This window comes from Doryrhamphus excisus, chromosome 2 (assembly GCF_030265055.1).
Source record: "Doryrhamphus excisus isolate RoL2022-K1 chromosome 2, RoL_Dexc_1.0, whole genome shotgun sequence".
In the NCBI taxonomy this organism is placed as follows: domain Eukaryota; kingdom Metazoa; phylum Chordata; class Actinopteri; order Syngnathiformes; family Syngnathidae; genus Doryrhamphus; species Doryrhamphus excisus.
The window spans coordinates 8,317,564-8,345,528 of NC_080467.1; the positions used below are offsets into that span (position 1 = coordinate 8,317,564).

A 27,965-nucleotide genomic window follows, 5' to 3' on the forward strand; every position below is an offset into this window, starting at 1 on the left:
TATAAAATATTTTAATATATTATATATATATATATTTTTTTTATATATTAACAATATAACAAAATATTTTACTGTATCCATTTCATAAAAAAGTGAATGAAAAACAAATAACAGGTGTACAAAACTCAGCAGTATTGTATAATGGCGTGCAAACGTCTTTTACATGTATGAACATAATCATGGGTCCGTTTTGCTTTCATTGACGTGCGTACAGAACCATCATTGGAGTCTCATTGCCTTTACATTAGAAGCCAAACACACGGACAGTAAAGCAATATCATACTGTAAGTGCTTCTAATGAATGATTCATTACGCCACAAATGTTTGATGGGCTGACTCTTTTCTGTCCGCTGCGGTTTTATTATTGCAAACTATATATCATTTTTTATCCGAACGCCATTGTGGCTAGAGAATGCTAGTATCGGGTGGTGTTGCCACCTTCCCGATGCGTTATTTTTACACTTAAATGTTTAAAGTAACAGAAAATATCTTGATGGTCCCAAGACCTTTGGGAAAATGCTGTGTAGTTTTGGAAAGATGTGTGTTGCATTATATCTGGCGTAAGAGTAACGCCAGATATAACAGTAAAATATGGTGGTGGTAGTGTGATGGTCTTGGGATGTTTTGCTTCTTCAAGACCAGGAAGACATTGCTGTGATAAAGGGAGCCATGATTTCTGCTGTCTACCAAAAAACCCTGAAGGAGAATATCCGACCGGTCATCTATTTCTGACCTCCAGCTGAAAGGAACCTGGGTTCTGCAGCAGGACAATGATCCAAAACACCAGCAAGTCCACCTCTGAATGACTGAAGGAAAAACAAAACGAAGACTTTGGAGCGGCCTAGTCCAAGTCTAGTCCAAGACAATGATCCAAAACACCAGCAAGTCCACCTCTGAATGGCTGAAGGGAAAAACTAAATGAAGACTTTGGAGCGGCCTAGTCCAAGTCCTGACCTGAATCCTATTGAGATGCTGTGGCATGACCTTAAAAAGGCCTCATGATGAACCCCACCCCATTGGCCATCCCTACGTAGATCCGGACCCGATGTGAGGCATCTTCACTGAGAAGGAAGGACGATGGAGGAACACGAGGTGTTTAACATCCACCAGCTACGTCGTCATGGAGGAGTGGAAGTCATTGAACGCCTCATGGCGACAGAAGTACATTATCTTTACCAAGACATGTTTGGTACTGGATGCTATTTGATGCCGCGGCCAAATGAGTGCACATACTAAAACTATGACAGGTGCTGTCATGTGATACTATTATGGCACTGGAGCTTGTGTGTCTTTTGAAACTGCTAGTCTGACCTCTAGTCTGTGTCACACTAACATTATGTAACCACCGTGACAATACATTCATAATATTAATATACATAACATATGGAAGTCAATAATAAGTCAATGCAAGATCCCACACTTTGTAGAGGGGAGGTGTCTTGTTGCACGACGGCGCCATTACAATGCCTTGCGTGGGGGGCGAGAGAGAGCGAGAGAGAGCGAGAGAGAGAGAGAGAGAGAGAAAGAGAAAGAGAGAGAGAGAGAGAGAGAGAGAGAGAGAGAGAGTATGGCGGTTGTCTTTGGATGTGCGCGCGCAGACCCCACGCACGCCCCCACCCCCACCTCCCCACACCATTCCACCACTTCTTCTTATTTACCAACCTACTGACACGATCACACAGCGTCAAATCCACGCCAGTCTGCAGCATCGCCGCGTACGAGCGTTGCTTTTGTGCAAGAAATCGGTGCATTTTCGCCCCTTCGGCGTTCCACGCGTGTGTGCAACCGCAAGAGGACGTGTCGTAATGATACAAAACTGAAAGGAAGGAAGGATTTTTTTTCCACACACTCACACAGAAGCCTGCTTGTGGCGTTCCCCCCCGCTTCCCCTGCTGCTGGAGTAAAAAAAGAAGACTTTCTGTCTTCTCATCGTGGATTCTCCCCCACACCGCCACGCCACGAAGGAAGGATTGTTTTATGGGAAGGGGAAAATCCTGAAAGCAACAGAGGGATTAAAAACCATTTCTGGTTGGGTTACATTGTGCGGCTGTGCTAAGAAAGGCGGCTATAAATAGCTCCGTGCAATTTCCACTAAACTATAACAAGTGGTGCATGGGATCGTGAGAGACAATCACACGCGTGGAATACCCCACTTTTTTCGAACGTGGAAGAAGTTTGGAGTTTTTTTTTTAATAATCGCGCGCGTGTGTGTGGTGTTTGCAGCCATGGATTATTATTACGATTATTATTATGATCTTCATCTGAGGCTGATCTTCTCTAAATGGCGTGGATGTGTCCGCCTGACCTGGATTGGGATCGTGTTTTGATCCCCGTGTGGATTTATTCTCCCATTGCACTCGATCATGGGCTCATTCTTCAGTCTGAATACGCCCATTTGCTTCTAAAGGCAGCCTTTCTCCTATTTATCCGGACCTCTGGCGAGGTTTCCAGCCTACCTTTTGTGAGCGTGTTGCGTGTTTTGTGTGTGGAGTGGACCCACGCAGGACGGACGGGACCCCCCTTTATTTGGTGCGGGGTGTTGATGTAGGATTTCGACATGCCCAACGCTTCGGAACCAAAGCTGGGACCATTATGACGACAACGACGAACTGGGTGGCGAACGGGGCAAGCCTTGAGGACTGCCACTCCAACATCTTCTCTCTGGTAGGGCACCCTTTGCTTTTACTTCTGTCCCACCCGGGAAAAAAAAACCACATGGCTTGGATGTGGGTTTTTGGAGATGCAATGCATTTCATTTATTCATTACATTTCTTTTTGCCATTTGTTGTTTGTTTTGATTTTTTATATTTATTCTGCATTTTATGGTATTTTTAAATTTTATTTTATAATTTAAATTCAATAATTATATACTACATATATGTGATATTACATTTAAATGTTAAAACAAATGCACAAATTAAAATAATTTGACACCCTACAGAACAGGTGGCCAACTTAAGGCTGTGGGCCAAATGTTGATACAATCTTGGTGTGTAACGGTTCCATATTCCCAAAAAGTAATCATAGTTTTACAATACACAAGACAAAATGCCGCCACTTGGAAACTATTACATATCTGTATAAAATAACACCAACTAAAGAGGCACAAGACGGTCAAAACCTACATTTTTAACACATTATAAACTTTGTAATGCACCGTACCTCGTGGTGTCCTGAAAGTGTCCCTTTCCCTTCATGCTAGAAAGAAACTGCAAACCAGGAAGTATACAAACATGGGTTTGCTATAAATGCCTGTTTTGTTTTTCTATACAATACAGAGCAAATTGCTACACCGATCTAAATAAGCTGACATCATGATGTTCTGGTGGTGTCGCTTCCTTTTCTTAGGTCCTCTGTACCACAAAAAACTCAGCTACAGCCCAAACAAAATATGAGGAAAAGTAGTATTTTTATATACTTTATAATACATAGCGTTTGTGGTACCTGGAATCCCAGGTACACAGCAAGAATGAAGAAAACAGATGCATTGTTGATATTAATATGCTTGTTATGTTTTTATAGACAATACACAAATCTAAATCAATTCACACCTGACGTCACAGTGCCTTGTGGGTGTACTTTTGCTTCATGGCCCCCCTCCCATACTGTAAAAAAGTCAACTAAAGCCCCTGCAAAGCATGGCAAAAACAGAAACTCATAATTATTATTTTTTAATATACACTAGAGCATTTGATACCCAATGGACGAATCAGAATGATCTGGTACCTTATGTCATGTTGCACTTATGGCCCGCCCCTTCATGAGGTATGGTACTACTACAAAGACCTAGTATGATGTATTGTAGTGCTACACCGCAAACACCAACAATAAACATAATCATTAATCAATAACTCTAGCAATTATTAGATGTATTTATTTAGGCTCAATATTTATGATGCATCAATAAATTATAGCACACTTAAAAAAATAAAAAAAGAGTCAGCAATGGTAGAAGCGGCTGTAGCAGACAAAAACAGCCCTTAATGATGCAAATGCGTTGTTCAAGCAGCTTTCTTTGCAGGTAAGCACCATTTAAGCTCATACAGTGTAGCATCAACCCCCCCCCCCTCCCGTTAAATAATCATTCCGCTGCACAATGCCGAGTGGCGGCTGCCTCTGTCAAATATTTCTCCCAGGCATAATGATTTCCTCATCTTCAATATTGTAATGTGTCAAGCTACACAAACGGCTTACCAGCTCATAAATCAGAGGATTGTGGGAGCCGAGGAGCAGTCAAAAGCTTTTCACTCCTCCTCCTCCTCCTCCTCCTCCTTCCACTCCATCCTCCCATCAACCTTTCAGATAAAAGCTGATAAAATGTTCATGGTGACGACACACACACGCCGGGGGTGTCCTTTTGGGGGAAATTTGCGTGACTTTAGCGGAACGTTATTGGGGAGGCGGTTGGGATGTTTTTGGAGAGAAACTAACTGTCCTGCTCCCCGGGGCAGCCGAGTGGAAAGGCATGCAGTAGACGGGAGTCCAGACAACAACACTCGGGTCCCGAGGGCTTCTTTTTTTTGGGTGATCTTGCACCCTGCAAGTCACAACTGAAGCTGCAATTACACAATGCCTCAGGAGAAGGTGGGACGGGGGCAGTTATGCCTTTTAGATTTTTTGACTCTCAGGTCAAGAAGGACTGTGTCGGACAGGGGTCTCAAACACGCGGCCCACGGGCCAAATGTGGCCCGCAGGACACTAGTTTGAGGCCCCCGCCTTGATATGAAAGTTTAATGTTAGTGCGGCCTGCGCAAGTTTGATATGGATGCTGTATGGTATCATGTACCCAGAAAAAATTATTACGTTTGATTAATGTTCACGTTAAAGGTTAAATAACTGTTAGTAGTTATCCTCCTGGTAAGTTTTTGGCTATTTAAGTTTAAAGGAAATAACTTGAAGGCTACCGTTTAGGTCGCTAGCTCTCTAGTTTGCGAGTTAGCATGTGTCTCAAGACTGCACTGCCAGTTTTAAGTATAGCATGCTAGCAAGCTAACTGGTTAGCCTCCAGTTTTTTTTATTCTAAACTTAAAGGATTTCAAATAAGAAGCCAAAAACGGACCTTTTTTATTGGAACGTTATTGTACTACATACGACTTATCTTTCAATATTTTTGGAGTAATAATAGGCCGTAGTCTAATTTGAACCGGGATGTAGCGAGGGACGACTGTAATGCGATTAGCGAGACTTGTGGCGCTTGTTGTGCAATCCTGCTAACTAAATAACAACCGCTTTAGTAATAACTCTCACGCTGGCGTTTTCGTGCTTGGTGGAGGTAATAATACCAATGGTAATGATCATGTTTATTGTTGTGGTTGAGGTTTTCTAAATAGTAGAAAGACACGTTAATTAAGACGGGTGTAGACTGCAACCACAATAATAAATAAAGCCATTGTTAAAGTGTCACTCGAAATGGAGCATCATGGTGTTTGGATGGTGCACGCGCTTCTAATGAGAGGATGAATGGATGACAGCTAGTGATGCAGTGCTTTGGGGGGGGGGTATGGAGCACCAAACAGACAAGTGATGAACTGGTGGTCGTGTTATAAAGAGACACGCCGTGGAAGGATGTGTCTTCGCCAGTGATCACATGCAATTAGGATGCGGTTCAAAGTGGTGAACTGTGAAGCGGATGACTCTCCTAAGCAGGGATCGGCCATTTCTTGACCTCGGCTATGTCGGAACATAAAAAAGGTCCCGGCTAAGCAGTCGGACAACCTGTTTAACGACATTCCAGCATGCACTAACCTTGTTGCTCACCGCTTGTTAAAATGTGCCACTTGCATCATCATCATCATCATCATCATCATCATAAGAAATAGCCACTAAGGGGGTAAAAGAAGACGGGACGGGGATCTTTACAATGCAGATCAGTGTTTGAGATCCGTCACCCACACATCACAGTGGCCACAAAACAACTGTCTTGTGTGTCGATGATTATCCATCTGTGACGGGACACAAACGAGTGGCGGGTAGGACGTGAGCTGGCAGGCGGCGGCGGCGGAGGAGGAAAGGGGGGAGGACGAGACAGGTTTTTTTTTCACAAAGAGGCAACGAAAAAGAGAGAGAGAGAGACTGCAGTGGAATCTGTTTTCATTTTAGGAAAGTATTATGACTGATGTGCATTTCCTGACTGCTGGCCTCAGCAGAGCGAGAGAGAGAGAGGGAGGGAGGGGAGAGAGAGAGAGTCAGACAGAGTGAGAGAAAATTAAAGAGCGAGGGAGTATAATGAGAGAGAGAGAGGGGAAAAAGAGAGAGAGCAGTCATCAGTCTGTGGACATGTGCGGCTTATTGTAACAGTGACTCAAGCTAAGCAAAGGCGTGGACCATAAAAAAAAACGAGGCTGAGCACACAGGAGAACCTCCACTCTGCCGTGACACAACATTAGGCACACCCACACGATGCAGTACAACCAAAAATATCATACTTGACAAAGATAATGTTTATTGCTGTGGCTATAGTTTACACCTTTACAAGAAGGTACCCAAAAGGACGAGTTGATACAACGAACCTAGCTAAACCTAAACTAGGTAGGATAGGAGGACAAGTTTGTAAACAGACATGGGAGCTCTAACTTTGAGAATTTTAACTTTATGTTGTTTTATGTGAAATATGCCATCCATACACTGGACAACAAAATTTGCAAGAATTTTTATTTTGCACTGTTTTTTTTAAATATAAAAATATATATATATATGTGTGTATATGTATGTATGTATGTATGTATGTATGTATATATATATATATATATATACACATACATACATAAATAGTTTTAATATTTTACAACAAAATTTGCAAGAATGTTTATTTTGCACTGTTTTTTTAAAAAATATCTTTTTTAATATATATATATATATATATATATTAAATATATTTAAAACATATTTTTAAAAAACAGTGCAAAATAAAAATTCTTGCAAATGTTGTTGTCCAATATTAAAATATTTTTAAAAATATATTTAATATATATATATTATTTTTTAAAATATATATATATATTTGTAATATATATATATATATAAAATATATTAAAAAAATATTTTTTAAAAACAGTGCAAAATAAAAATTCTTGCAAATTTTGTTGTCCAATATTAAAAATATTTTTAAAATATATTTAATATATATATATATATATATATATATATATATTTAAAAATATTTAAAAAAAACAGTGCAAAATAATTTTTTTTAATTTTGCACTGTTTTTAAAAAATATGTTTTTAAATATATATATACGTATATATATTTAAAATATTTTTAAAAAACAGTGCAAAATAAAAATTCTTGCAAATTTTGTTGTTATTTAATATATATATATTTTTAAATATATATTTTTTATTTTGCACTTTTGAACCTAACCACTCAAGACCAGACGAGAGCCTTGAGTCATGCGAGATGCCCCATGCAACATCTCCGCATAATCAATGCCGTTTGACGCCCCTGCACAACCATAATGTTTAGTTGATGGACAGCCTATTTTCCTTTTAATAGCGGCTTGCAGTAAGCTGCTGACTCCATTTTTTTGTTGTCTAATTTCCCATTTCAACTCATTGCATCTTGAAGCTCTACTAAGAACCTCCTTCAGAGCCAAAATTAGGTCTTAAAATTGCGATCAGGAGTGTATACATCCAAAGTGTATAAGGTGCACACAAGCTCTGTAGGAGACAGGTGTGGTTTCTTAGCATTAAATCTCCAGACGCTCAAAAGGGCGGGGTCCCAGTCGGACTGAATTCCTAGCATCAAGGATATATTTTAGCCAACACGCTTCCAATACAATATCATGTGACCTTAATCTTACATACAGCTCTTACAGAGGTCTACAGAGGTCTGTGCGAATGTACCTAATGAAGTGACCAGCCAGTAGTAAACGCCCCCCACCCAGAAGGCAACCTTCAAATATTCAAAAGCACCCACATACAGTATGTATATCATATTGGAAACACACTAAATCTGCCAGCCGCACTTGCTCGTACACGCTGCTGCTATGTTTTATGGACGGGTGGAGTGGGTGCTGTGAAATCGTCCCCCCCCCACCCCCTCTGTCAAGGACGGACGCCAGCTCTTGCAAACACAGGTAGAATGCAGACTCCTTAATTAGAGGACGTCTTGCGTCCACCCTCTTCTCAACAGGCCCGGAGTGCACCGCTGGTAATTAAAGTGTCCTCAAGCGGGGGTCTAAATGTGATCAACTAAGAGGCATCATTAGCACAAACTGTATTCCAATAGAGATCCCGCCTTTATAATAATGATGTGATGGTCCGGCCCGAAAATAAAGTGCTAAGCTATGCAGCTGTGGGAGTGCCATTAGCGGCGGTGTCTTGATTTATAGCGGAAGAGGCCGCGGCGGCTTGTAAGGAGACGCAGGTGATCAGGAGTAGTGTCTGTTTGCGTTTTGCCTTTTATTAATAATGCTGGCTATTTCCTCAGCAAGAATTTAGCAGGGGGCAGCACGGAGGTCGAGTGGTTAGTGCGCAGACCTCACAGCTAGGAGACCAGGGTTCGATTCCACCTTCGGCCATCTCTGTGTGGAGTTTGCATTTTCTCCCTGTGCATGCGTGGGTTTTCTCCGGGTACTCCGGTTTCCTCCCACATTCCAAAAAACATGCTAGGTTAATTGGCGACTCCAAATTGTCCATAGGTATGAATGTGAGTGTGAATGGTTGTTTGTCTATATGTGCCCTGTGATTGGCTGGCAACCAGTCCAGGGTGTACCCCGTCTCTCACCCAAAGACAGCTGGGATAGGCTCCAGCACCTCCGCGACCCTTGCGAGGAAAAAGCGGTAGAAAATGAATGAATGAAGATATTGCACACAAATATGAATGAATGAATGAATGAATGAATGAATTTAGCAGGGCAGGCTGCATGGAAAACGCTAGACTTTGCCATATTTTTAAAATGCTTAAAACTCCAATAGCACTCAGTAAAATGCGGACCTCCACCAAGTAACAACATTTCAATGTCAAGAGCTTTTAAATGAAACAAAAACATCATCCATTTCCTCTCAGCAACGCCAGTCAGCTGACATCTGACATTGAAGCCACGGCGCCGTCCTCTAACTTAAGGTCAGAGCTGCTCCGGCTTTCCTTACGCGTCGCCTCCATCTGGCAAACCGAAGCCCTCGCGAGCTACCGCGACTCTGTTGACAGCCACAGCGGTGGCGTCACCTTCAGCCGTCTCTCCGTTGGCGCCTCCCACTAATCTGCCCCTGTCACTGCTGCCAGAAGCTCTTGTCATCACAGTGGTGACTTGACCCGCCACTACAGGCTCACCTGTGTCGATACGCCACGCCGCGTGTCACTGTAGTGCGGCGATACACAATGGAGGCTGTTGTGGGATACTGTAACTGTGAGTCGGCTTTGTTGTTGCGGGTGGGGCGGCTGTTTGAACAAAAAGAAGCAAGATTACTCACTCGCTCACTCCTGCTTGTTTTGTTTGTTTTTGTTTTTTTTTTACAGTACAATCTGCCTTCTAGTTACCTCTGCCAAGGAAGTTATGTTTTCAATAACCACGTATACATGGACCCAAATATTCCAATTGCATTCGCTTTATTTGCTCAAAGGGAAAGAATGGTAATGGTTGTATTTCATTTGAACATGCATCAGATTACAATTGAATGCATCACATAATCAGTTGACAGTTCCACATGTCCAAAAGGAGTAGGAAGAAGCAAAGCTTATTAAATCCTACCCCTCCATCTGGTACTTTTACAATCAGTAACACTTACATTTGTTCACTTCCTGCTGTCCTAATGTGTGTATGTGTGTGTGTGTATATATATATATATATATATATATATATATATATATATATATATATATAACATTTATTTATTTTTATTTTTATATTTATTTATTTCTATTTTTTTGTCACGTACTGAAGTACGAGGTGATATGACCATACAATGACATAATGGGTACTATAGTAACTGTCAATATAGTGATATATGTATACACCTTATTCCGGATTCACAGGGGTGGAATATTCCTTTCCGATCCAATCCGAGAGAAGTAGGGGAAGTAGTCAGGGTGTGTTCTTCTTTGTCGTCTTTTTCTTCTTCTGTTGTTTATTGGCAGTTGGCAAGCAGCTTTCGTGTGCATTACCGCCACCTGTGGAACAGACTCTAAACCCGTCTATACTTTATTCACAAGTCCAGTTTTATTAAAAAAGAAAATATATATCTTTATAAAACATGTCCTGAGTTTAATGATAAAATATTAGCAAGATTGAATTTGATCTTATTTATCCGGGGTGCAATACTCAGATATGACGTAAGATGCAGCTCCAAACGTTCTTCAGTTTCAAAAATGGAGGCAAGCAATCGGCACCGGACTGCTGCGGAAAGTTTGTTTTTGATCCAAACTAAATTACAACACTGGAAGAAGGAAAAACTGGCAATTCGGAGTTATTCCAACATTCATTCATTTATTAATTTTCTACCGCTTATTCTCACGAGGGTCACAGGGGGATGCTGGAGCCTATCCCAGCTGTCCTCTGGCGAGAGGCGGGGTACTCCCTAGACTGGTCGCCAGCCAATCACAGGACACATATAGACATTATTCCAACAAGTGAAAGAACAACTCGGAAGTTGGTATCACGTGATGTTGATGTTTACGTTGTACTGCGCATGCCCCATTGACTATTCTGTTGGATTATATCAACGCATGTAGACAAGAGATTGGAATATTCCTTTCCATGGATACCATTGTTTTCGGAAAGATTCCATTCGGAAAGAGAAAAACTCCTCATGTAAACGTGTCTACTGTTGAGACACTGTTAAGTTACCATTACCAAAGAGTATGGCAGATTATTTTCAATGTTTAGATTTTTTTTTACGTGAACTAACAATGATTTGGAGGGCATGAGAAATTAGAAAGGAAAACACAGCTCTCTTTGACTCAATTAGCAAGTGTTTTGCAACACAGCCGCAACAGAACCAATGTTGTAGTAGTGGTAAAAAGCCAATTGGTTGTTATTATAACTAGCATTATAACTATTGATGAGTACAGTTTCATATCAACAGCCGAGGAGTGTGAGAAACATTTTAAAGCGCACGCAGAGCTACATACTGTACACGTTGGCTACTGACCACTCTTGGTTGCCTCCAGCCACCAATATGGATGCACTGTAAACAAGGAGACTGAATAGAGGAGTTGAATGGAGAACAAAGGTGCGCTACACGAGTGCCATTCCAGCACTCTTGGATTTTATCAAAGCCAAAAAGGGGAAGACGAGTTCCAAGGCACACAAAAGCAGGAGTGGACACCTTAAGGCTGGGAGGGAGGAGCCGTCGTTGGGGCCCCGTGTTGGAAACTGGGTCTGGATGGGTATTTTGGAGTGTGAAATATGTAAGGCCCGCAGTGCCAGCTGTGTTCTATTCTTAGTGCCCGCTGGTGTTGGAGCATGTGGGCCGGGGCGACAGGAGGCTGAGCAGGGAACGCTGGATTGGCAACGAGCGACGCTAGTAGCTGGCTCCTGGAAAGTTAGCTTGGCAGGCTTGGGAAAGACTGGCAGATAGAGTCCTGGATGGATAGATTAGACACATCATTGTCACGCCGCCACCGCCGCCACCACTGCTGCTGCTGCTCTTATTTATGATGAATTTAGCTGTTATGTTTCATCAGGGGGATGTTCTTGTTATCTCAGGCAGAGACACTCCACCTGGCTCCGACGCATCTCCATGGATTATTCTGCCTTCCAGAGCATTTTCAATGTGTGTCGATTTGTGCTCTGGTTTAAAAGCCACTGATGAAATTCCTGAAAACATAATCGCTATTATAGTGATCTTTTAATCTGTGTGGGTTTATTTGTGTGCAATATCTTGTTATATTAAGTTATATCAATTTGGATTCTTTACAATGGGAATGCTGTATTTCTTTGGACTTCTTGCTTCCTGCGAAAACTGTTTTAATGTATTCCACCCACGGCCGGCCAAGTAGCGTTAGAAAGGCGTCGGGCTTCGGCAAGTTTGTTGGCTAGTCCAGTTGCATAATAGCCCAACAGTCCAGCGTGACATGGCGTCGACAGCATTTCTTTTCCTGGTAGGGAATCAGGAATTACAACCGCTTGTGCCTGATGGCGGCGTCTTTAGGAATTGGAAACAAATGCGGCTTTCCCGTACGAACCATTGCTAGCAAGGTAAACAGAGAAGACGAGAGCTTATCTGGCTTACAGATACGCCTATATAAGGAAGTCTGCTCCTGTTTGATATCACAAAGGGGCAGTTTTGCCACGCCTTTTGAATACTGCGTGTAAAACTATAATCGTATACCTATAAAAAGTGTTTTTTGCTAACATTCCAACCAATTAATTGGATTTTCATCACTTATATGAAAAAGTGCTTGGTTAGACTAAGGTTTGGTTTAATGTCAGTGAAATAACTGATCGATTTCAATAAAATAGGATTTTTTTGAGCTACTTGACAGTTGTTTGAGGGCTATTCACCAGTCATGATTATCTTATAATTAGCATCACAACGCCTCTGTTGGTTGCTACCTTGCCCAACCTTTGAGCCTGTTGTGTGTGAGTGGCATAAAAGAAAGCTCTGACTATTTTTATTTTGCTCTATTTTGCTCTGTTTTGCATGTACTGTATCATTTTTTATATTCAGGTCAGTGTGGTAGTTTGCTGGCCCAAAGAAAGACAACAAAAGGGTTCTCCAATCTCATGCAAAATCTCATTGTTAAATCGATCAATATGATAGAAAATAAAATAAAAAGTCAGACTCTAGCACTGAGGCATTGATTTCACAGGTGACAAGCCTTGGGGGAGGTCTTTTATCTCTGGGCAACTCCGTTTAAAGACGGCTCCGCTGACAATGAGAATGTACTTTATTTAAAGGCTGCATTTGCAAGCTCGTAAGTGGCCACATATTTCCTGCAAACCCCAAAGAGCGCTGCCAGGATCCCACTTGGCCGCCATCCAGATCGCACTTAGGTTAAAAGGGCCTCCTCCTCCTCCTTCGTACGTCCGCCAGGCCAGTGGGGAGAGACGGACGGGGACGACATCACACCGTCTCGCTTGCTGCTGCAAATTCTAACGATCGTCATGTGCTCGTGTTCCGCTCAGAGATGATCTGTGACCAATCAGATGGCCTCTTGAGGAGAACAAACATATTGTGTGCAGACTGTTAGGAAAAGATGGCGGTGTGATGATCACAGACGACGGAGGTGAACGTGTCAGGTTGTTTACTTTCTATATCTTAGCATATCTAAATGGGATTACTGTGAAGACCAATCGGAAACCCGGAAATCGAAATCGGAAATGTTTACACTTTTGGTCTGCACCAAAGAGTACCGAGCCACAAGTGTGAACGGAGCGTTAAATCCAACAACATGTGACACAGCCACCCACCTTTTACTGTGCCAAACCGCCGGGGTGCTACCCAGGGTGAAGTCGGTGGCCCGGCCCTGTCTACGTCCTGACAAACACATTCCCAGTCGTTTCTCTGTTGTCTGAAAGCAAACCAGTGCAGCAGATTGCAAGTCAAATTAGATATGTTTCATACCACTTATGCTCCAGTTAGCCAAATTGGCAACAATAGCGCTATTTACGACTAGTAGGCAGCCGCACTTAGCGGGCGATCACGGTGAATCATTTCTTAGATCACATCTGATTTTTTTAGGCTTTTTACCTCACTTAGTATCCAATTACACATAAAGCGTGTTATACACCGGAGATGCTAATCCAATATGTGACAAAATAATAATAGAGCACAGTTCTGATTGAAGTATTATTGTTTTTTTTATTGCTGTGGTTGGTGTAGCATCACACTAAGTGTTAGTTAGCTACTGAGAAGGAAAAGATGATAGAAAATGATTTTAGTAATAGCTAGATACACGTCTCGTGTGGTGGAATGAACATGTATACAGCTACAGTAATTATCTTTATTGCCCTATTCAATTGAATTGTGAATTACATCCAGTACTTTGATTACATGTAAACTTGGAAGGTCCGAATGTGAAATATATTTAGTATTGTAGTTTCAATCCCCCCCCCCCCCACTACTGTATACCTTGTGCTTTCATTACTACTAACTAAATACCCTTTCCTGTGTTATTATATTTACATGGCAGCATGTTAGTTCAGTGGATGCACAGTTGTCGTGTGGTTAGCCTCACAGCTAGGAGACCCGCGTTCAATTCCACTCTCGGCCATCTCTGTGTGGAGTTTGCATGTTCTCCCCGTTCATGCGTGGGTTTTCTCCGAGTACTCCGGTTTCTTCCCACATTCCAAAAACATGCGAGGTTAATTAGCGACTCCAAATTGTCCATAGGTATGAATGTGAGTGTGAATGGTTGTTTGTCTATATGTGCCCTGTGATTGGCTGGCCACCAGTCCAGGGTGTACCCCGCCTCTTGCCTGAAGACAGCTGGGATAGGCTCCAGCATCCCCACAACCCTCGTGAGGAAAAGCGGGAGAAAATTAATGAATGTTAGGGAGTAATACCAACAGGATATCAATTTTCCAATAATTATTTTGTAAATTCAAGATAAAATACAATAACATATATATATATATATATATTAAATATATGTATATATATTGTATTTTGTTATCTTTTAGAGTTGGAGCCAAACCCAAATACACTATTCGGAATAGCACGAATAATGACTTTTTTATGAATACTTAATGAGTGATTAGGGCGCAGACCTCACAGCTAGGAGACCAGGGTTCAATTCCACTCTCGGCCATCTCTGTGTGGAGTTGGCATGTTCTCCCCGTGCATGCGTGGGTTTTCTCCGGGTACTCCGGTTTCCTCCCACATTCCAAAAACATGCTAGGTTAATTGGCCACTCCAAATTGTGAATGTGAATGTGAATGGTTGTTTGTCTATATGTGCCCTGTGATTGGCTGGCCACCAGTTCAGGGTGTACTCTGCCTCTCGTCCGAAGACAGCTGGGATAGGCTCCAGCACCCCCGCGACACTCCTGAGGATAAGCGGTAGAAAATGAATGAATGAATGAATGTCAGTTTGGTCTCAACAGCTTGCAATTCTATGATTGTAGTACAGATGGCGCATGGTGGGAGGAGTTATGGCTGTAATTATATGGCGTGTCTTTATTTGAGCGAGTGTGCCACAGGTGTCGACGTTCTGGATTATTTTACAGTCGTAATTGGTTCCCTTTCTAAACTGTGATGTTTATATAACGCACACCGACTGCAGTCATTTTGCGGTGTCAGTGGAAACCCGGTGTGGGGGGGCACTGTAATGTGTATGGCTTCATTCATTTATTTATTTAAGCATGTTAAAGTAATTACCGTAACATCCCAGCCTTTGTTATTCCTTAAAAAAAGATGAATCTACGAAAGAACAACAGCATTTTAAATATCACCTAATTAACACGTTTCAAGTTGCCATTTCTTAATATTCCAACATCCAAAGTTCGGTGGTGGGGTATCAAACGGCAGAACAGAGCTCCTCGTTGTTGACACAAGAAAAGCGATACCAAAAATAGACACAAATATATTTTGTTCTCGCTTCATCTTTTTTCCTTTGTTTGCAAGAAGAGAAGAATCCTGCAGATGTTGTATGTTGCTTAGCAACTGTTTTTGTGCTTCTGTGTCTTCCGTGGCTTTTTTTTTCCAGCGAATCTGTTTCTTTGTCTCTACTTCATGTCTCCGCGCCTCGTCACAGTTAATTAAGTCACAGACGCTGGTGAAGCAGCCACTGGTTTATTTATTTGCACCTCAATAATTTAGGCTTCAGACCATCACCGTAATGCAGGATGCTGGGGCTTCGTGTCGTTTTTTTTTTATATGTGTGGATGTTTGCCGCCCGCCTCTTAATGTGTCAGGTGAGGAGCCTCCATCGAGCGTGATTGGCAGCTCTATCTGTCACTCAGCCCTGGGGACTCTGGCTGCTCTAATTAGGTCACTTGGCTTGCTCACCTCCCGCCGCTGCATGCTACGCCATGCAGCACACGCAGATCAAATAACGCTGCCTTGTTTTGTGGGCTCGGGCGGAGGTGGCGGCGCAAAGCGGAGGAAAAGCATCTGTTTAGTGCCCGCAGCCCCACGGGTTTCGACACCCCCCCTCTCAACTCCTAAAGCCCCCCCCCCCCCTTTCCACACCTGTTTGCTGCTTTTGGGTCACTGCTCTCGTTCCCTTACAAGCACATTGCTCTTCATTTGTGTTGTAAGACGCCTGGAGGGAGCGCCACTCCTCGCGGGTTAATTTGATTTCAGTGGGCTAATTGATGAAGGGGGAGAGTGCCCCCCCCCGTCACTGGTTTCGTTATCGTTTTTGTCCACATTCATTCTCCACACTTAAGGCGTGGATGTAATAAATCCATTTATCAGCTGCTCCCTTAACACACTCCACTTTGCCGTTCGATGGTACACTAAGGATGGGAGCGCACTAAAATCCGCTTCTGGTCCTGATCCAGTCCAGCTAGCGGCAAGGTTCTTGTAGGCACTGTGGCGAGTATCCACCCTGGCTGTGGAAACCGATGTTGACGTGGTAATTAGCCTTACCTAACGCTACTTCCGTTTAATAGCAGCATAGATACAGCGACAACACTTCCGATGTCCGCTCGCCTTGGGATGGCCGCGTCTTCCAGCACGGGACGAAATTGAGAGCTAGGTATCCGCGCTTCAGTCAGTGAGTTTTTTGTTAGCGATACCGCCGTAGCTTGGTTAATAATAATAATAATAATAATAATAATACATTTTATTTGTATAGTGCTTTTCAAAATACTCAGACACTTTACAGAAGAGTGAAGTTGAATAAAGCAAGTAAACAAAATAGAAGACACACCAAAATACAACATTCATTGGTTAATACACAGTTATTTGAAGGTGGGAAGGTCAGGGCAAGCAGGGAAAAGAGTTCCAGAGGGTGGGGGAAGCGATGGAGAAGGCTCTGTCACCCCAGGTTCGGAGGTTAATATACTAGTCTGTTATGTAATTGGACACTGTTGGTGTTTTTTTTAGGGTTTTTGTGAGGGCTTTTGCGTCAAAATAGTTATTTCGCATGACGTCCATTGTTAGCTAGCTCATATTCTCGCTCTAGAAAGCACAGAAAAGGGAAAGAAATACAGTAAACCTCGGATATATCGGATTCAATTGTTCCCACTGGTTTTGTCCGATATAAGCGAAATCTGTTATATGCGTATACCGGAAAATGTCCGTTTTACGCATATATCGGATTTATATCCGGTATATGCGTAAATCGGATTTTATCCGTTATAAAAAGGCACTTCCTTGACTATGTTTCCAATGTACCTGGACTGGGCAATGAAAAGAGACGTAAGGTAATGAGAATTTAACTTTATTGGACTCTGAGCATAACAAATTGTTAATTAAGCTAGGCCCTGTTACGCCCGTCAGGCCTACGTTATTTCCAATAGTGAGGTTAAGATCTCATTCACTGCTGTGTTAGTATTATTGACGTCACTCACTTTTATATATTATATATAATAAAATAACATAAATCGCGCAGGCAACGCTGCAAATGACGTCGTATAGCGGCCTGTCATGATTCGGCGAATCGGAGCGCCACGATGCGGCCATCCGATATATGCCAGGGAAATTTAATGGAAATGCATTGGAACGGGACTGGAGATTTTGTCAGAAATAGGCAAAATCCGTTATAAAAAATCCGATATATGCAATGAATTTTTATTGGAAATGCATTACAGAAAAATCGGTTCTTTTTTATCTGTCCGTTGTGAGCGAATTTCCGATATATCCGAGGTTTACTGTATGTGTTCATGTTTCACATAAGGATTGTGAATGATGGGCAACATTCCAAAAAAGGGCAGTTCCCCTTTTAAAGACAAAAATGTGTCAGAAAAATATGCAAAAACATCAGAAAGTGCTGTGACATGCTTTAGTAGCAGCGTGGTAAATAAACTGTGTTGTTATTCAGCCTAAATGATATCATGCGGCGCCGACTGAAGCACTCAGTGATTAAAAAAAAAAAACAACACAATACCCAAACGCATCTCCTTGTTCTTTGACATGTCCCATCGCCCGATAAAGCCAACTTATCTGAAAGACGTGCATGTAGCACAAAGCCACATGAATGAAGCTCCAATATTGGCAGATTGTCAAGCGTCTAAGCAGATTGGAAGCTGATGAGAAAGCGATGCCGCTCGGCCAGAAAAAGTGTCTCACTTGTGCCCGACGAGGTAAAACTGCTGATACAAGCCGACTCTCGATTGCCTAAAGGGCCTCCTTTGTCAGCCCGTCAGCTCGCAAGGCTCAGACAAAGCGGGGGAAAAAAAAAATGCCATCGCTCTTAGATGGCCATGCTCAGCTTTGATGGAGCTGCCCACTGTGCGCATTAGCCGCAATTATAAGACTGCTAAAACTTAAAAGGGTACAAATTCCCGATCCGGGTCTTCCCTTTAAAACAAGAATAATTCTATACTTCAGAACATAATTATTGACTCCTGGGCGGGTCTACAAAAGCAAACACCCCATGGGGTCTCGACTCAGCACTGGGTCAGAAATATATTGCGTTTAAAAGCTGTGGCTGTAGGCAACCTCCTGGTGTATTTTTTTTGTCTTTAAAGGGGACCTGCCCTTTTTTGGAATGTTGGCCATCATTCACAATCCTTATGTGAAACATGAACACATATTTCTTTCCCTTTTCTTTAAAAGGAATAATTCTATATTTCAGAACATAATTATTGACTCGGGCGGCACGGTGGTCGAGTGGTTAGCGCGCAGACCTCACAGCTAGGAGACCAGGGTTCAATTCCACCCTCTGCCATCTCTGTGTGGAGTTTGCATGTTCTCCCCGTGCATGCGTGGGTTTTCTCCGGGTACTCCGGTTTCCTCCCACATTCCAAAAACATGCTAGGTTAATTGGCGACTCCAAATTGTCCATAGGTATGAATGTGAGTGTGAATGGTTGTTTGTCTTTATGTGCCCTGTGATTGGCTGGCGACCAGTCCAGGGTGTACCGAAGACAGCTGGGATAGGCTCCAGCACCCCCGCGACCCTTGTGAGGAAAAAGCGGTAGAAAATGAATGAATGTTTTCTTGTTGAGGCCAGTGAAAGTTTCCAATCTATTATAAATCTACACTTGCAAATGCCTTGCTTTAGGGCGGCAGTATGACAAACCTCAGCAGTCCAAGGAAATGAGACTCTTGTCGTGTGTAATGGATGATGAGGATTAGGATGTCCCGAGGTTGACCTTCTTACACACGGTACTCCCAAGCCCACGCTCCACTTCTTGTTTCGCCTTCTAGATTCCTAAAGCATATTTCTAAGAACACCAACCTTGGGAACACAGGTGCTGTCTTACCTTTATTTACGTAACAAAACGATGTTTGAAGGAGGAGCAAAGGGGCGCTCCCAAAAACCGCTGGGTGACAGTGAGGGAGTGCTGAGGGAGAGCGGGGAAGCGGTGAAAGATAATAGAGGTGAAAGGAAGGTCGCGATTCAGTGGTGGAAAGGAAAAGCTCTTGTTTTAGGGTCCTGGACCGAGTCCCAAATAGAAGCAGTCAACCCACCGAGACAAGAGAAGCTTTTATTGACAAATATCCGCTCTTGTTTGGATTTTTTCCCCCCTGACCTCTTTGCTGTTTGTCGGTGTTGAAGAGAGGAAGTGGATACAACTTAAAATAATATTTTGTTCCTGGATTTATACTGGCCCCTTTTTGCTCTCTTGACAGACAATGCCAAATCACAGCATTCAATGAATGCAAAGCCTCCATGTACGTATCCCTCTTATCTGTCAAAAATATCATATCTATGCTACATTTCATATTAGTAAATACATACTGTGTATGTTTATATCCACACACACCAATACAGTAATCCCTGGTTTCAGACTGTATGGTTTTTAACAATATCAAAGCTGTCTAGACATGAAATATCACCCCTAAAGTCACCTTTCCACTGGTACGACCCAACATATTCGCCATAATCAGAGACACCTAGTGGCCAACATGGAATACTACGTAGTATTATGTTTTTAATGCATCTTCTGAAGGTGTTATATTTGTATGTTAGCTCATTTAGACATTTTCATGCTGGAAAATGCTTCATTTGCTTAAATAGGCGTTTTTAAAATTAAAAATTTCTTTTCTATGCCGCTTAATCCTCATTAGGGTCACGTATGCTGGAGCCTACCCCAGCTGACTAGTGTGTACCATTACAGTTGAGTGTTTTATTGTTTTTTACGTTTTAATACCAACACTTGCATGACAGTGATCTGTACAGTTATTACCAAAGGTTTTATAATACCACAGTTTGACACTGGAACAGACATTATTTTTATTATTTTAATTTTTTAATTTTTTTTTAAAATTTTTATTAACATTATTTCCTGTGGGAAATTGCTGATAACATTTATATCATAAGGTAGGATATTCCAACATGGATGACAATCCTTGACTAGAATGACTGTTTTATTGTTTTTTATGTTTTACTACCAACACTTGCATGACAGTAAATATTACAGACCGTTAAAAATGGTCTGTACAGTTATTACCAAAGGTTTTATGATGCCACAGTTTGACACTGGAACAGACATTATTTTTATTTTTATTATTTAATTTTTTCATATTTTTATTAACATTATTTCCTGTGGGAAATTGCCGATAACATTTATATCATAAGGTGAGATATTCCGACATGAATGACAATCCCAGACTAAAATCCACCTCAGATCTTTGCATCAACATGGTGCTTATTAATAATATTGTATTTTACGGTACTCATCGGAATTAAAGCTGAAGAAAAGCTGCATATTATCATCATCATCACTGATGCCCTGGAAGTGAGTGAGGTGTCTCTTCTTCTCTTCTCTGTATCCACCTCATGGCGATTAACCACGATACGATTAAAGCGAGAATGATAAAAGGTTTGCTTTTGTTTGCACGGCAGATTGCGGCGCTGATTTGCCGCTTAAACGTGCCGATTTAACAACTCTCTGATAATTTGATTTGCAGGGTCGACAGGGTTCCCCCTCCTATTTTCCCTTTTGTGTTTGAAGTGTGAATTGGTGAATTGCATTCCGATAAAAGCCCGATGGTATCATTAAAAGTATGCAGAGGAATCTCACACGCTGAACAACACCATGGCTAATAAATGTTTCATATATTTTTGACACTTAATATCTACAGAGGTTCACCTCGCGGTATGATGTGATGCTGTTCTTCACCTCCACAGAGCGAAGACTCAACAAACAGTCTTGCATAAACTATCTTATGGGAGCCCGTTTATGCCACTGAAAAAATAAATCAATTACGAGATAAAAAGTTGGAAATTACGAGATAAAAAGTCCAAATTATGAGATAAAAAGTCTCATAATTAAAATTAAATAATCTTTTCTTATTATTAGGACTTTCTATCTGAAGTTGAAATTATGAGATAAAAAGTAAAAATTATGACAAGTGACGTTTGGTGCTGGGAACACGGAGGTAGGTTGGATTGCAAGGTTTACAGTGTGTGCATTTAATATGGTTCCAATCCTGCTTTGTGCACTGCCACTTCTATATGTTCTATATGCCACGCTTCTATATGCTGTGCGTCCATATGCCGTGCGTCCATATGCCGTGCGTCCATATGCCGTGCGTCCATAGTCACAGTCCGTCCACTTCTATATGCCACGCTTCTAGTATAAGCCACGCTTCTATATGCCATGCTTCTAGTATATGCCATATGTCTATATGCCACACTTCTATATGCCATGTTTCTAGTATATGCCGTGCGTCCATATGCCGTGCGTCCATATGCCGTGCGTTCATATGCCGTGCGTCCATATGCCGTGCGTCCATATGCCGTGCGTCCATATGCCGTGCGTCCATATGCCGTGCGTCTATATGCCGTGCGTCCATATGCCGTGCGTCCATATGCCGTGCGTCCATATGCCGTGCTATAAGTCACAGTCCGTCCACTTCTATATGCCACGCTTCCATATGCTATGCTTCTAGTATATGCCATGCGTCTATATGCCACGCTTCTATATGCCATGCTTCTAGTATATGCCACGCTTCTATATGCCGTGCGTCCATATGCCGTGCGTCCATATGCCGTGCGTCCATATGCCGTGCTGTAAGTCACAGTCCGTCCACATCTATATGCCACGCTTCTAGTATATGCCACGCTTCTAGTATATGCCATGCGTCTATATGCCACACTTCTATATGCCATGCTTCTGATATATGCCATGCGTCTATATGTAGTATATGCTAAGTGTCTATATGCCATGCTTCTAGTATATGCCACATTTCTATATGCCATGCGTCTATATGCCATAGGACACAGTCATTTTAGTATAGTTTTCTTGTTAATATAGTCTTGTGAGACCCCCACTTGTCAGTCTCAGGCATGCATGTTGGTCCAAATCCAAAATGCACGACTTCAGGTGCATTTAAGGCCAGATGTTCTACTGCATTGAGATCCAAAATGTCAAGCGTTCATCCATCAGGTGACGAACTTACATTGAAGCCTTGTTGATTGCAATTGTACTGTCTGCACGTGAGCCCACAAGGGTGCACGGTTATTTGGCAGACGGGGGGCAGGAGAGGTTTGGTTGTTGTTAGAAGGGGTGTCATTGCATCACAATGCCCCCCGCCCCCTGGTGTTTGCCCAGCCGTGCGGACCTTGATTGGCACACTGGGGCCAGGCAGCGGGCCAGGGCAGCAAGCCATTCAGGCCAGTAGCAGGTACACGAAGACGGCCAGTGTAACCACGAGAGCCGCTCATCACGAGTGACAATACACCGCGGTGTCTTGCATGTGCACAGCTGCATGCTGAGCGCGGCCATAATTACAAGCGAGTCTCTCCTGTAATGACAGTGCGTGTAATGGGAGATATAAACATTGGCTTTGTGATAAGCCCAGGCGCTAAAATTAGCCACGCCAAGGTCAAGGATGCCGCTGCTTCTCTCTCAAAGCAAAGCCAAAAAGAGAGAGACATCTGCTCGTGCTGCCTCGTCGCTCCCAGTCAGTGTCAAAAGTCCTTCCACTGTTTGACACTGTTGTCTGCCGCCGCTGGATCAAGAGGTGATGGAGAAAAAGGCTGGGGAGGTCATGTGACCTGTAATGCGGTGGCGATGGAAGCACAGAAGGTAAAATGTGTAAACTTTCTGCTGAGGAGGATTTATACAGCACCGTGACGATGGCGTGCTCGTGCAAACAGGCATGGAAATGTTTCCCCGGAATAGCATCTGTTTTATGGCGCATCCAAAATAAACAATTATGCATTTTCTGGAAAAATATGCCGAAAAGTCACACAGGGCTCAACATTAAAAACAAAAATTACTTGCCCATGGGGAATCCTTAAGATGAGAACTACTTGCCCGAACATGCTGATAATTCATCAGATAATAGTACTGATTGTATTTGGAGGAATGTCTGAAACGTATGTTAACATGGCATGCCATACTACCTTACACATCGTAGTCGTAGTAAGCAGTGATATTTATTTAAGTTGTGCACCACATTGAAACATTATTGAATAGACACATTTGTGTACTAGTAAAGTGTTTTTAATCCAGAAAAAATGCTCAATGGTCAAACAATAATTTGTGAAGCAAAGGTGAGAAAAATACACAGAGAAATGGAAGCGCTAGATTTTGTAGCTTGTGCAAAATCAGCACTTGGTATTGGATCTAATGGGTGGTGTTTCATTGTGACCACTTCAAATTGTCACAGCAATGTGATTCACTCACCTGTGCCATCATTTGATTTGCTGCCGCTAATAAAATACTCATTTAGGAGGCACTGTTTCATCACTTTTTGGTGTTTTTTTTTTCATTTTTATTTTTTAATTTTTTTATTTGGGCAAATATATGAAGCATTACAGTGCATTTCTTACATCAATCAAAATATAACTTTCCATTATTTACATTTGTATTCAACTATCTGATCCCAAGTCCAAAAGGAGTAGGCTGAAGCAAAAGCTTCTAAATGCCTACCCCTTTTTGCAAGATATAATCATGTTCATGCCACTGTCTTGTTTTCCCCTATTATTATTATCATTGTGATATTATTATTATTATTATCATTATCATTATTGTTATAATCGTAATTATAATCATCATTAATATTACCATTTTCATCATTATAGTTAACAATTTTTTTGATTTTTTTTGTTATTTTTAATTAAAAAAAAATATCAGAAGTTGTTGAAGTATTAGACGATGTTGGCAGCGACGCCATGATGGATGTTTTCCTAGTCAAACGATCGCTGATTGGTTGATCGCGAACAAGAACGGGTTTGGGTAAAACGCGGACTGCGGACCGCGGTCTAAATAAACGATTCTGATTGGTCCATTTCAAGATTTGCAAGGATTGGTTTGCAAATTACCACCGGAATTACGCAATCTGTGTTTTACCAACACCAACAAGAACCGCTTTAAAAAAAAAACTCTTGGCAGTATGGCATGCCAAAGTGAACTTGCCCGACGGGAATATCACTGATTGGATTTACTTGCCCGAATTTTGTTTTAACTTGTCGTGGGCAATCGATATTCATTGTTATTGTCGAGCCCTGGTCACAGGAAAAAATTCCACCATTGAGGTTCAAATACTTGATTACTTGATTTGCCAGGCTGAGTCTGCCCCCCTGAGTTATGTATTCCCTGTAACGATGTTATGGGTGTCATGGCTACATATTTAACGCTAGACTTGCTCAAGGCTGCATGCTTACAAACAAAATGCTGCCTATAAAAACTCTGACCTTTCCACGACTACACCATCCGCTTATGCGTCTCGTCCGTCATTCCTTAGACAAGCTGCGTCTTGCTTGTGGAGCTGTCTGGTCCAGTGAGCTCTATTGTTGTTGTTTTTTTTTCTTTCCATGCACATAGCCATGTGAACAGGAAGTCCGCAAACATAATTGGGTGGCTTGTGTGCGGTTATTGATTGCATTTAGATGTTTTCTTTCATGTGAAACAGAAGCAGTGTAAAGCTTGGCTGCACTCACTTTATTGATTCATGCTCAGCGGCTGCTTTAGATCATGCTGCGTGTGGAAAGTAGACACACAGGCAGTGAACGCACCGCCGTCAAGTGGGCAATCTTAGGCTACGTTCACACTTTTTGTCACGTTTGCGTTTCCGGTTCCTTGGGTCATCATGCAAGCTCAAAACTAACTGCTGAATAACGACCCTTTCTCTCTCCATCAGGCGGATTTGACGGGCATCAAATGGCGTTGCTACAGCTTCCGCGGTGGCGGCGAGTACGGGCCGGTGATATCGGCGCCCGCCCAGGACGACCCGGTACTGCGCAGCTTCATGCGATGCGTGCAGGCCAACCTGCTGTGCGTGTGGCGCCGCAAGATCAAGCCCGACGCCAAGGAACTGTGGATCTTCTGGTGGGGGGACGAGCCCAACCTGTCGGATGTCATCCATCACGAGCTGGAAGGTGAGCGTGATGAGGAGAAGGAGAAGGAGGAGGAGGGAGAAGCCATTAATGTGGTGAAGGATGAAGTCGCTGCTCTTTTGCCATTTATCCACGGCACTGTGCAACAGTCTGAGACCGCCATTCGAGGTGTTCCTTGGTGTCCTTGTTCCGATGCAATCAAAACAATAATGGGGGGAATTCAACCAAAATACACATTTTTAAAGTCCCAGATAAAGTTATCAACAGATAATATTTTTTATATTTTAACGGAATAATTTATTAGTGGGCGGCACGGCGGACAAGTGGTTAGCGCGCAGACCTCACAGCTAGGAGGACCGGGGTTCAATTCCACCCTAATTAATTAGCGACTCCAAATTGTCCATTGGTATGAATGTGAGTGTGAATGGTTATTTGTCTATATGTGCCCTGTGATTGGTTGGTGACCTCTCGCCTGAATAATAATATAATATAATAATATCAATAATATAATATAATATAATATAATATAATATAATATAATATAATATAATAATATATATATTTTTTAACTTGACTATTGCACTGAAAGGAGAAGCCCTCCAATCTCGTTTTACATCTTGTATAATGACAATAAAGGCCATTCCATATTAATATTATGAAAATATACTAAAAGCCAAAGAAGACAGCTGGGATAGGCTCCAGCACCCCCGCGACCCTCGTGAGGAAAAGCGGTAGAAAATGAATGAATGAATGAATTTATTAATGAATAGGAAGCAATCCAGAGGTTGACCAGCTCATCCTTTTGTTATCCTTTACTGTTTACTACATTAAATTGAGTTAAAAAAGGCCTTTACAACATTAATCTAGTGATGGCTATAGGCTTTTGCACAGTACTGTTTATTACTACGCCACATTGTCACCTTGCGTCACGTCCACGCTGCATAACACATTCACATCGCCAGATTTGTAATGTGAAATGATGTGCAAAGTGGTGAAATGCGAGTGTTGCTTTTAGTGGCAGCTCAATGCACTCTTGCGCTGTTGATGTCGTGCTTGTTGTCTAACACACAATGGGCTCTCATCGTGCGAGCTGTTGAGTCCTCAGCGGGCTTTGTGCTGTTTGCTTAAGACGTGTATGTGCTTTTTTTTCTGCCGACTTGTCCTTTCATTTCAGCCTCCTACTATATAGCACGTATCTACAATGTGTTTGCTCTGCAGCTCAAGTGTTTATATGCTACTCGGGTACTATGATGAAGCACTGTGTGTGTGTGTGTGTGTGTATCGCACAGAGCTATCACACTTGAGAGACTGCTACTGTCAGCACTATTGCCCCTATTTATAGAAACATTTGCATTATCTCGCCATGCATGTGTGTCCAAATCCAACATATCGACTAAGCCGCAGGAAGACAGAGTGCGGGGGAAGGCAGGAGAAGGGATTATATTATTCCGGCTGTGCTTTCATTAGAACAAGAGGAAGGGAAAAGATGGAAGAGTGGATGCAGAGGTTGTGGTGATAGCGAGAATGTGCCATGAAAAGAGCTTTGAAGGCGCAGCAGCATGCGGATGCTTGACAGATGTTGGCTAAGAGCCTTTTGTTTAAGCGTGTGTAATACAGAAAGCTCTTTTGTACATTGATATTGTTGTTGCAGACACCCAACTGCCAACAGACAGCTAATAGCGTATTGCAACTGTGCGGGGTAGTGCCGGAGAAATAGGCGGTGTGGTGCAGAGACACAAATGAGGCTTTCAGGGGAAGAGAAATCTATTGTATGCTCTCCTAAATGTTTGCATTACTTCACTGAGGCTACTGTTAGTTGAACTAAACTGGGTGATAATAGCGGAGGCTAACAACTGATTGTTGTATGAGTCACTTGATTCAACTGAGCGATCTACTTGACTGCCAGCAGAGGCGCTGTTGTCACTGCTGAAGCTCCGCGACATCCTCAATATACGGCATATCAATAATATACATGGATTAATATTAATAATGAATATCAATTAATAATATTAATATTAATATCAATCAATAATATTAATATTAATATTAATATTAATATCTGGATCCAGATCCAGATCCATATCATCATAATATCATCATAGTATCATCATAATATCATCATAATAATATAATGATATCAGTATAATAATATCAATATAATATAATATCAATATAATACCAATATAATATCAATATAATACCAATGTAATATCAATGTAATATCATCATAATGATATCAGTATAATAATATCAATATAATATAATATAATATTATAATAATATTAATATATACATATATTATATATACATATATTTTTTAAGAAGCTTCTTAAGCTTTTTTAAGAAGCTCTCTAATCTCGTTTTACATCTTGTATAATGACAATAAAGGCCATTCCATATTAATATTATAAAAATATGCTAAAAGCCAAAGAAAAACCAAAACACACTTGCACGGGTAATTGTTAGCATGCATGCCAGCGGTCTAATTTAAAGGTTTTTAAAAATAACCCCATGATTGTAAACACTCATGTCGCTCCTCCCTGTCTTTCTTAAAGCTGCAAACACAGTGACGATGAAACTAGAAAAATAAATAAAAATCCTGTAATTACACCGTCTGTCACCACCAAGCCGTCCGTGAACTCGCTGACCGAGCGTGTCGCGTTTGAAGAAGCGCTGAAA

General features: G+C 41.8%; 1 protein-coding gene across 2 annotated transcripts in view; it reads left to right on the top strand.

Annotated features, from left to right (window-relative positions):
* Nucleotides 1-1,631: 1,631 nt before the first annotated feature.
* Nucleotides 1,632-27,965, top strand: part of LOC131114605 (mediator of RNA polymerase II transcription subunit 13-like) — a 78,050-nt gene continuing 51,716 nt past the window's right edge. For both annotated transcript variants that reach the window (XM_058064331.1, XM_058064332.1), the window contains exons 1-2: nucleotides 1,632-2,664; nucleotides 25,091-25,328. In XM_058064331.1, coding sequence (XP_057920314.1) covers nucleotides 2,593-2,664; nucleotides 25,091-25,328 — 310 coding nt within the window. In that variant the 5' untranslated portion in view covers nucleotides 1,632-2,592. The remainder of the gene's footprint in view (nucleotides 2,665-25,090; nucleotides 25,329-27,965) is intronic.